Here is an 11,300-nt window from a genome sequence, read left to right as displayed (position 1 = left end):
TGAAGAAATGCTTGTACATTGTAGGCTGACAGTAAAAATTTCTTAAATTAATGAGCATTTCTATGATCTGCTTGATTACTGTTGAATCAGGAGCCACTTTAAGCATGTGAGATGTTTCAAAGTCAAACTTCCTCAAAGAAAGTGTGAAAATGAGCAAAGGAAATCCCATCTAAAATGGTGTTGGGAAGCCCTGAAGGGGGACTTCTCACACACCACCACTTCCCATCTTTTATGGATCCCAATAGGAAAAAGCTTATCTGTACCTTCCACAATAGGAAGCTTACTTTACTACCACAGTAATAGAAAGGAGATGTCCTACTGTCTCAGCAACAACTCAGCCAATGCCAAGTTGCCACAAGGGAACTCTTGCTCTCTCTTTCAATGGACTCTGATCCAAAAAGCTTCCAACTTTCTCCTTTCCTCTATAAAAACAAGCCCCTCTTTGTTCTCCCAAGTTGCCTATGGTTTGGCACAGTTTGAAGGTCCCAAACTGCTATTCTGAACAAATTTATTTTGCTGGCAAATTAACTGGTTATCTTAAGGTTGACAAGATGATTGATTGTTACCTACTGCCCACGATAAAATTTTCATTTCCCAATCTCCAGCAAAAAGATTGATTTTTCTAAGGAAGTAATAGAAATGGGTAAAATTATAATTTCAAACACACAGGAGAAAAGAAAGAAATGAAGATTCTGGTGATAGTTTGCTAAGTTTCATTAAGCATTAAAACAATGCTGGTTGGGATGTCCTAGAGACTCAACCAGAAACTGCAATCTCGATTCCCGTTGGACTTCTAAGTAATATCCAACAGGGCGATCAAGTCCATGGAAGGCCTGAATGACAAGCAATTAAATCTATTTGTTTCTCAGGTGCAGGCTAAACAACACTGAATACATACCCTCCTCCAGGGTTTACCTCAGTTCTGCCAACCTAAAGGTTCATGAGTTAGATGAAATAACGCAGCTGCTCAATGGCTGAATACATCGGTGAAGGAAAGTTGGCAATTCTACCTGGTCATTCCACCTGTTTGTCTAAGCCCAAGTAACTGAAATCTAAATTCTGTGACTTTGTCACCTCCGCGGTGAAAACCCAGATGGGTAATTCAGGACTCGGAGTGTCCCTGGTAGATCCCCGCCAACCCCCTTCCTGCCCCTAACATCTGAGCCCGGCCAGTGACTCCATGATCTGGACGAACAAGCTCACTCACTTCAGGTCTGCTCTCCTCAGAGGGCAAAGATGGGTCGGGGTCGCGTGTCATGCCGCCGTGTTTTGAGACACTTGTGAATTGGGTCCGTTTCGTGGACATTTGGCACGAGGTGGCCCGAGTACACACCTCGCCCTGGGCCGTTTGGGGGCGTTGCAGAGGTGGCACCAGGCCCAGAGTAGAGCGGGACCTCCGCCCCCGCGTCGCCCGCGGACGACGATTCTGCTCCGGGCGCGGATGTCCACAGGGCACGACCCGGGTAAAACTTCTGGAGCCCCATCCACCTGGGCGGGGCTCAGGCTCGGCCCAACCACTGCCCGCGGGAGGGGGGGGCCGTACCAATATCGCAGTCCTAACGTGAGCGCCGACTCCTATCCTGGGGGGTTCCCTATCCTATCCTATCCTATCCTATCCTATCCTATCCTATCCTGGGGGGTTTCCCACTCCTTCCTGAGAAGCTCCCTTTTCCTGCTATACTCGCCGCAACTCCGAAAAGCCCCGGCCTATTCTGCCTACCCCGTTTCCTCCGCGCCACCCCCCCCCGTTTCGCTTGGTGCGGTCCCGTGTCGCTGGTCACGCGGCGGCGGGGCGCGGCCTTCCCGGAGCCCAGGTGGTGTTTCTCACAGCCTTTGCCCGCGGCCTTTGGAGCGGTTTTGCGGCGGGACGATGCCGGGCTGGGGTCGCGTAATCTCAGTCCTCCTAACCGCGGCTGCAACCTGTGCCTTGGCGCAGCAGGCGCCGCCGGTGAGTGAGCTCTAGGGGAGGGCGCAGAGGCGCGGAGGTGGCGCAGGTGCGGGTGTGGCTGGTCAGGTGGGGCGCGAGGAACAGCGGGTGTCGGGCACTATCTTTCCGGGGGGTCTGTGGTATACTTTGCGAGGGTGTGGGTGCAGAGTGGACTGGTGAACCCTGTTCCGGGATGATTCCGTACAAGCTGGGACAAGAAAGCCTTTCAGGGATATCCTAATCTCTGTACAAGCCTGATTGTGATTTGCGCACCCCCAATTTGAGTGATTGCGCTTGTTCTACCAGTTCCAGGCTCGCGCATCCTGAACTGCTAAGAGAAAAAGTTCCAGTCGTCTTGTGTACATAACTCAGTTAAGCGACGGACTGCTTGGTGACTTTGGTTTTCTCTGCCAGGTGACGAGGTGCTGCAAGAGTAGTTGCAGCCTAGGCTCCTGAGGTCCCTGGGAAAGGTCCATTCGTCCCCAGTCAGGGCAGTGGGAGCGGCTCAGGCCCTGGTGTGGCTGCTGTGGCCTTACCCCCTTCCTCCCCCAGTCATGGGAACGCCTGTCCCGTGGCTCTTTCCCCAAAAGGAAGTCACAGGAACCCAGACTTTGTGACTGCAAGAGACAGCGAGGGACCAGCCAGAGAAGGAAGTAGATTCAGTGGGAAAATGTCTAGCCAGAGGTTACACTATTGTTTACTGAAGCATACCTAAACTCTGGCCTCTTGACACCTAGTCTGGTGCTCTTTCATACTTCTCGTCTTTAAAAACAGTAACTCTCCACTTTTCTTTGCCAAGAGATCAGATAAAGAGGAATTTGGGAGCATCTGACTTAAGGTTAGATGAGGGTGGTCTTGAATAGCTTAGGTAGGGTATTGGTAGTGGGAGCAAGGTATGCATTCTCTTCTTACTCTTTTATTTTTCTAAGAAGAAATGATCTAAAAATGGAATCATGATGGGATATTATTTATTCATTAAAATTGATGGGATATTAAGCAAATAAAAGTGGAATAAAATAGCATGTACAGTGATTTCAGTAACAAAAATACACAATATATACATGTAGACAAAGATTAGAAGGGTATAAGAAATAAAATTTGTTTACTTTAGTGTGTGTAGGGAATCAATATGCCGTAAAGTGGTTGAGATTATGAGAATTTTAAAAGAATTTAACTCTTTGGTACCTTAAGTGCCCTTCAGTCAAAGGCCACCAGGAAACACACCTGTAGTTTAACAAATTGAGTTTATTACTCTTTGCAGTAAGAGAGAATGTACACCATGGACAGTTGGTGGGGTCTCTCCATAAAAGGGCATTTGGCAAAAGCTATTTAATAGTTTGGAGTTCGGTTGTGTGATTTGTGGCTATGTCCAAGGAATAGGGGGTTTGCTCTACATTGGATATTTTTAGAAGGTGGGGCAATACTATGATTGGGTAAAGAAGCAGCATTCATTTAGCAAGAGAAGGGGGTGTGTGGCATTTTGTGGGTTGCACAATACCCTTGTTTTTGTCTGTGCTTAAACAGAATCATGAAGTAGCCTTGCTTTGTTTCACTTTATCATGTCTCAGAGTCACCTGAACTGAGGTAGGTATTCTGTGAGATTGATTCTAACCAACGTAACAGAAGTGGCCTGGACACTCGCGTGTCATTACCAGTTAATAATATTGGGGTCTAATTGTGAACCTCTGAGCAGTTTCAGTTGTTAGGGGATGCTTTTTTTTTTCTTTCTCAATACTTTATTCTTTCATGCAATAAAATGCTGGCTGAAAAGGACCTTTGGAACCTTGTCACATTCTCCGACAAGAATAAGCAGTTTTTCACTTTGAGTCATATGATAAACTGTTCATATCCACATAGTAACAAAAGATATTTCAAAACTTCTTTTGATAAATGTAAACAGTGAGGACTGGCTTTAAATTACAAACAAAAACCATTTGATTTGGAATGTCTATGGATTTTGTGTTTGAGGCTTTTCAGAATATAGCATATTTTAAGGTTTTCCTGAGTCATTCTTTGTTACTAATTTTATTAAAAGACCTACTAAAAGGTGGTGGTGGTGGGAGTGGCACAAGAAATATTTGAAGGGGGAGATGAAGACAGTGGTTAAGGGTTTTCACTTTCAAAAGATCAGTTTGGATTGGAAGGGAGCAAGGGTGGATATGAGGAGACTAGTCCGGGGGAGAAAATAAGGTGCAGGATGTACCATGTCTATACACCTTAAGAAGGTGGTGTAGTGGAAAGGGAGAGAAGTGGATGGTTCTAGAGAAAAGTGGGAGATACAATGAGCAGAAGGAAGGATTAGATGAGGATGAGGGACAGACACCGTACTCAAGTGCTCAGTTGGCTGAATTGTGGTATCACTGCCAGGGAACACAAGAAGGGAAAAGTTGCGGGGTGAAGAATGAAGATTGTTTTTATTCTAGTTATGTTGAATTTCCAGTGGCACCAGGATATCCAGAAGACCTTTGGGACTAGAGCTCAGAAGAGGGAAATGGGAGTTGGAGACATACTACTTGAAGCCATTGGAGCAGGTGAACATTGAGCAGACAGATGACATAGAGAGAGAAGAGGACAAGGCAAAGGTTAGGGCACCCACACACGTGTGTGTCGGGTAGAGAAGAAATGGCAAAGTTTTAAAGCAACAGCCGGAGTGGGAGAGTGAGTGTTGCAGAAGCAAAGAGGAGAGAGTGGGACAGGTTCTCCCTGTGTTGGGTGCCTTTATAACAGTCAGGTGTCTGTTTTACTTGGTAGTTGGAGGTCATTGGTCACCTTGGCCTGAGCAGTGTTGGGAACAGAATAAGTTGCTGTAGGCGGAGGAGTGATGATAAGAAAAGGCAGCCGAGTGGGAGAGATGACTGTTGTCAGTAATAAATCTGAGCAGATTCTGAAAATGTGTGAAAATGAAACATAATGGCTCAGTAATTAATTGCTGAGTCAAACTTATTTTTATGCATCAGCTTCTTATATCAGCTTCTCATATGAGTGATAATATTATTGACATTATAGCTATTAGATTACTTTTAGCAATGATTTTTATGAAGTTTCCTAAAACCACATATACCCTTTCTGGCCTGGCCAATATTACTGTATTGCATCTGCTTTCCCCCAGTACTCCAAAGGAAGGAACACGCTGATATAATCTGTTCACTTAGTCAACAGATATTGCAGGCCTACTATGTGCCACATTATGTTCCAGATGCTGGTAACAAGTTAGTGATAGATATAAAGGTCCCAGCCCTCATGGAAGGTTTATTCCCATTCCTTTCACCTAAATATTCCTAGTTTAATAGAGTGCCATCCCATCAAAGGTCAGAAAACAAACTTTGCTTGCCCATTTGAGTTTGTTATATGTGCAAGAAATATGCCTTACTCAATAGGTTTGTGTTTGCTCTATTGTACACAGAGAATGTTTTAAGAAACAAATCATATTTAGGAAATAATTGTTGGTGAATTTAAGAATTAGAATTGCCTTGCTAGAATTAATTTGACTTCTTTTTTGATGGTATGAGTACTGGAGTGAGCTATGTAATTTCTTCAGATTACCTTTCATTGCCTTTTTCTGACTGTGTGAATAAGACAAGGACATGAGGGCTTTCTGAACTTTTTTTAAAGTCTTAGAAACATACATTTCATGGAAGTGCTTACTAACTCCACAGGATGCAAATATTTCGAGGAGTTGGATAAGTTATATCATTTCTTTTAGGCAAGGAGCATTTGAGTTGTTATTTTAAGAATTTTCACTTTCCTGTGTCCAGTAGCTCTGTAATTTTTTTTTAATGAATGGGGAGGAAATAAGACTGCTTAATTTCTAAGAGGTTCAAGTTCCTATCAAACGATTAGAGTAATTAGGGAATTCATTGACCCAGAAAGTATTTACAGAACATTTTACAGAGATTTTCACCACTTCCTCTGGTCCTAGGAAACAAATATGAGAGAGAGCAAGTGAGAGAGAGGTTGGAAGTCCCAGCTGGTTGTGCTCTTGCCCCACTGTGATAGAGCAGCACAATATGCCAAGCCGTCTGTATAAACCTCTACATATCACCTATTTATAGTCTTTACCTATCATCTATTTAAATTTTGCCTGTCTTGATAAGGTTGTCTTATTGTGTATAGTTAAATTTGGAGATAGTAAGAATCTTTAAATAACAAATGAGCGTGTTGTAATTCCATTTCAAGTCTCTACATAGATTTTGAAGCTGTCTTTCCTTGTAGAAGAGTCCTTTGAAGGTGAGAATGCAGCTGTCTCCACTCTACCCCCAAATCTAACCTGTTTAAAATGACCTTGGTGTTCATACCTTCTGAGCACCTGAAACACCCTCATCTTACACTGCTACCTTTAAAATTTTCAATCACATTTACGCTTTCCTCTTTCAGCAAGATTCTTTGTAGATGTCATGTCTGTACATGGTGTTTGTTTATTGCTGCCAGGATTATCAGAGCACAATCTTGTTGGCCTCAGACTCCCACATGCATGATGGTGAGGCTGCCTCCCTTCTGGGGCAAGTTGAATGCTCTCCTAAGACTTTACAGAGCACTTTCAACGTCTCTCACATTGTCTCATAAGAAGCATGCCTTGCTGTTTGATTTTTATATTGGCTTTTGCACCTAGGCCATGCGGATATAATTATTAGGAATAGATGAGCATTATTCCATTTTACGACTTGCTGAGTTGATTCTAGTGATCATCAAAAACCCTGAAGGAGATGCACATTGTTCCCTATTAGGAGTTAAATTGAGACATTGGCTTTATTGCTTTCTCTGTGGGAAACCATGTGAGAGAGGGAGCAGGGGAAGGAAGCTGGACTGGACTTTGGAGACTGGTTCTGTCACCAGCTGTGTAACCTTAAATCAGTGATGGAGGTGGGCCTTGCATCCTAAATATGAACCTAAAGTTCCTGATAACTTGAAATTCAGTAAAAGGGCATAAATTGGATTTTTATGAATTAAATCATATTCTAAACCAAAAGTTCTTATATTTAGAAGAATCTTACGGTGGATAAGTTAGAATGAAATATGAGTTGCATTTCTAAAGTTTATAATTTGCTCTTGTTAAATGGTGTCTATGGAAAATTAATAGTTGCAACTTAAGACTTTCTTAAATAGAGTGCTACTTTTTAGTGTCCATTTCTAACTTTGCTAAACAAGGACAGGTGAACTTAAGAGTACTGTGCCTGCATTGCATTTATATGTTGTCTTTTTTTTAAAGATTTTATTTATTTGAGAGAGAGAGGAAGAGAGCTTGCAAGAGTTGGGGAGGGGCAGAGGGAGAGAGGAAGGAATCTCAAGCAGACTCCACAGTGAACACAGAGCCCAATGTGGGGCTCCATCCCACATCCCTGAGACCATGACATCCCCTGAAACCGAGGTTCAGGCTCTTATCTGAGTGAGCCACCCAGGCACCCCTTGTTGTTGTTTTTAATTCCAGCTACTTGACATACAGTGTAATATTAATTTCAGCTGTACAATATAGTGATTCAGCACTTCCATACATCATCTGTGGTCATCAGTACAAGTGCGCTCCTTAATCCACACCCTACCCTCTGATAACCATCAGTTTGGTCTCTATAATCAAGAATCTGTTTCTTGGTTCGACTCTCTCTCTCTCTCTCTTTTTTCCACCTTTGCTCTTTTGTTTTGTTTCTTAGATTCCACATATGAGTGAAACCATATGGTATTTGTCTTTCTCTGACTTATTTTGCTTAGCATAATTACTCCATGTGATTGCAAATGGCAAGATTTTGTTTCCCTTGCCTCAGGAGACATATGTAGAAAAAAGTTGCTTCAGCCGATGTCAAAGAAGTTACTGCCTGTGTTCTTTTCTAGAATTTTTATAGTTTCATGTCTCACATTTAGGTCTTTAATCCATCTTAAATTTATTTTTGTGTATAGTATAAGAAAGTGGTCCAGTTTCATTCTTTTGCACGTTCTTGTCCAGTTTCCCAGCACCATTTGTTGAGGAGATTGTGGGTTTTTTTTTTCCCCCATTAGATATTCTTTCCTGTTTTATCAAAGATTGACCATAGAGTTGCATGTTTGATTTTGGGTTTTCTATTCTTTTCCATGATCAGTGTGTGTTTTTTGTGTATCATTATGTTTTGATCACTACAACTTTGTAATATAACTTGTTGAAGTTATGCCTTGTCATTTGATTTTTGAAGTGCCTTCAGCTCTGCTTTTCTTTTTCATGATTGCTTTGGCTATTCAGGTTTTTTTGTGGTTCCATACAAATTTTAGAACTCTTTGTTCTAGATCTGTGAAAAATGTTGATAGGGATTGTATTAAATGCATAGATTGCTTTGGGTAGTATAGTCATTTTAACAGTATTTCTTCTTCCAATCCGTGAGGATGGAATGTATTTCCATTTCTTTGTGTCATCTTCAGTTTCTTTCATCAGTGTTTTGTAGTTTTCAGAGTACAGTACTTTTTCCTCTGGTTAAGTGTATTCCTAGGTATCTTACTGTTTTGGGTGCAGTGTAAGTGGGGTTTTTTTTTTCTTAATTTCTCTTTATGCTGCTTCATTATTGGTGTATAAAAATGCAACAGATTTCTGCAAATTGTTTTTATATCCTGCAACTTTACTGAATTCATTGATCAGTTCTAGCAGTTTTTTGCTGGAGCCTTTTGGGTTCCTTATATATAGAAGCATATAATCTGAAAGTTTTTTTTTCCTTACCAGTTCAGTTGCCTTTTATTTTTACTTTGTTGTCTGACATTTATGGCTAGAACTTCCAGTTCTGTGTTGAATAAATGTGGTGAGATTGGATATCCTTGTCTCATTCCTGACCTTAGGAGGAAAACTTACAGTTTTTGCCCTTTAAGGATGATGGTAGCTGTGGGTTTTTGATATATAGACTTTATTATGCTAAGTTATGTTCTCTCTGAACCTACTTTGTTGAGAGTTTTTATCATGAATGAATGTTATACTTTGTCATAGGCTTTTTTTGGTGTTTATTGAAAAGATCATATGGGTCTTACCTTTCTCTTATTGATGTGATCATGTTGATTGATTTGTGAATATTGAACCATCCCTGAAACCCAGGAATAAATCCTACTTGATCGTGGTGAGTGATATATTTTTTTAGTGAATTGTTGTATCTAGTATTTTGTTGAAGATTTTTGGCATCTGTATTCATTGCGAATATTGGCCTGGAGTTCTCTTTTTTGTAGTGGTTTATCCGGTTTTGATCTCAGAGTAATGCTGGCCTCATGGAATGAATTTGAAAGTATTCCTTTCTTTTCTACTTTTTAAAATAGTTTGAGAATAGGTAGTAAGACTTCTTTTAATGTTTGGTAGAATTCCCTGTGAAGTCACTGGTCCTGGATTTCTGTTTGTTGGAAGTTTTTTGATTACTGACTCAGTTTCTTTGCTGGTTATCATCAGTCTGTTCAAATTTTTTATTTCCTCCTGCTTCAGTTTTGGTAGTTTATATGTTTCTAGGAATGTATCCATTTTTTTGAGGTTATCCCAATTTGTTGTCATATAGTTTTTCATAATATTCTTCTATAATAGTTTGTATTTCTGTGGTGTTGGTTGTTATTTCTCCCATCTCATTTGTGATTTTATTTGAGTTCTTTTTTTCTTGATAAGTCTGGTTAGAGGTTTATTTTATTTTATTTTATTTTATTTTTCGAAGAACAAGCTCCTGATTTCATTGATACACTGTTTTTGTTTGTTTTTAGTTTTATATTGTTTATATATCCCCTAATCTTTATTATTTGCTTCCTTCTGCTCATTTTAGGTTTTTTTTCTTTTTCTAGCTTCTTCAGGTATAAGGTTAGGTTGTTAGGTTACTTATTTGATATGTTTCTTGCTTGAAGTAGGCCTGTATTGCTAAAAACTTCCCTTTTAGAACTGATTTTCCTGCATCCCAAAGGTTTTGGACCATTCTGTTTTCATTTTCATTTGTTTCCATTTACTTTTTTTATTTTCTCTTTTATTTCATGGTTGACCCATTTATTTTTTAGGAGCATGGTATTTAACGCCTGTGTATTGTGCTCTTTGCAGATTTTTCTTGTAATTGACTTCTAGTTTCATAGCATTGTGGTAAGAAAAGATGCATGGTATGCTTTGATCTTTTTAAATTTGTTGAGGGCTTATTTTATGAGCTAATATATGATCTGTTCTGGAAAATGTTTCATGTGCACTTGAAAATGTATATTCTGCTGTTTAGGGGTGGAACGTTCTGAGTATATCTGTTAAATCCATCTGTTCTAGCATGTCATTCGAAGCTATTGTTTACTTGTTGACTTTCTGTTTAGGTGATTCATCCGTTGAAGTAAGTACAATGTTAAAGTCCCCTACCATTCTTGTACTATTTTATTAGTTCCTTTGTGTTTGTTATTAGCTGTTTTATGTATTTGGGTGCATAAATATATACAGTTGTTATATCTCTTGTTGGATTATCCCCTTTATGATTATATAACATCCTTCTTTGTTTCTTGTTATAGTCTTTGTTTAAACTCTAGTTTTTCTAATACGAGTATTACTACTCTGGCTTTCTTTTGACATCCATTTGCATGATAGATATTTGTCCATTCCCTGACTTTCAATCTGTAGGTGTCTTTATGTCTAAAATGAGTCTCTAATAGTATATAGACGGGTTTTGTTTTTGTTTTTGTTTTTTTGTTCCATCACCCTGCGTCTTTTGGTAGAAGTATTTCATCTGTTTACATTCAAAGAAAATTTTTTTTTAAAGATTTTATTTATTTATTTGACAGAAAGATCACAAGTAGGCAGAGAGGCAGGCAGAGAGAGAGGGGGAAGCAGGCTCCCTGCTGAGCAGAGAGCCCGATGCGGGGCTCGATCCCAGGACCCTGAGACCATGACCTGAGCAGAAGGCAGAGGCTTTAACCCACTGAGCCACCCAGGCGCCCCTCAAAGAAATTATTGATAGATATGTATTGTCATTTTACTATTTGTTTTATATTTGTTTCTCAAGTTTTTCCTCTGATCCTTTCTCGTGTTTTTCTCTTTCATGGTTTGCTGATTTTCTTTATTGATATATTGGGATTTCTTCCTCTTTATTCTTTGCATGTTTATTAGTGGTTTTTGATTTATAATTCCCATTAGATTTATATATAACCTCCTCTGCACATAGCAGTCTATATTAAATGAATGCTCCTTTATGTTGGAATCCATTCATTACTCCTCTCCTCCTTATGTTTTAGGTATATGTTGTTAAATCTTACATCCTTTTATTTTGTGAGTTCCTTGACTGATTTCTTACAGAAATATTCATTTTACTGCTTTTGTGTTTCCTACCTTTATACCATCACCTTTGGTCTCTCCTTTCTACTCTACTAATCCCCCCTAATATTTCTTGCAGAGCTGGTTTAATGGTCATGCTCTCCTTTAGTTTTTGCTTGACTGAGA

General features: G+C 40.0%; 1 protein-coding gene across 1 annotated transcript in view; it reads left to right on the top strand.

The window, feature by feature from the left end:
- Positions 1-1,589: 1,589 nt before the first annotated feature.
- The window catches only part of ASAH1 (N-acylsphingosine amidohydrolase 1), a 49,002-nt gene continuing 39,291 nt past the window's right edge, over positions 1,590-11,300 (top strand). Inside the window, exon 1 of the mRNA XM_080797197.1 lies at positions 1,590-1,948. Within this exon, the coding sequence (XP_080653323.1) occupies positions 1,871-1,948 (78 nt within the window). The 5' untranslated portion in view covers positions 1,590-1,870. The remainder of the gene's footprint in view (positions 1,949-11,300) is intronic.

The sequence above is a fragment of the Martes martes genome, assembly GCF_963455335.1.
Source record: "Martes martes genome assembly, chromosome: 2".
NCBI classification, from domain to species: domain Eukaryota; kingdom Metazoa; phylum Chordata; class Mammalia; order Carnivora; family Mustelidae; genus Martes; species Martes martes.
The sequence above is the reverse complement of the archived record's forward strand: the minus strand, read 5'-3'. Positions and strand labels throughout refer to the sequence as shown.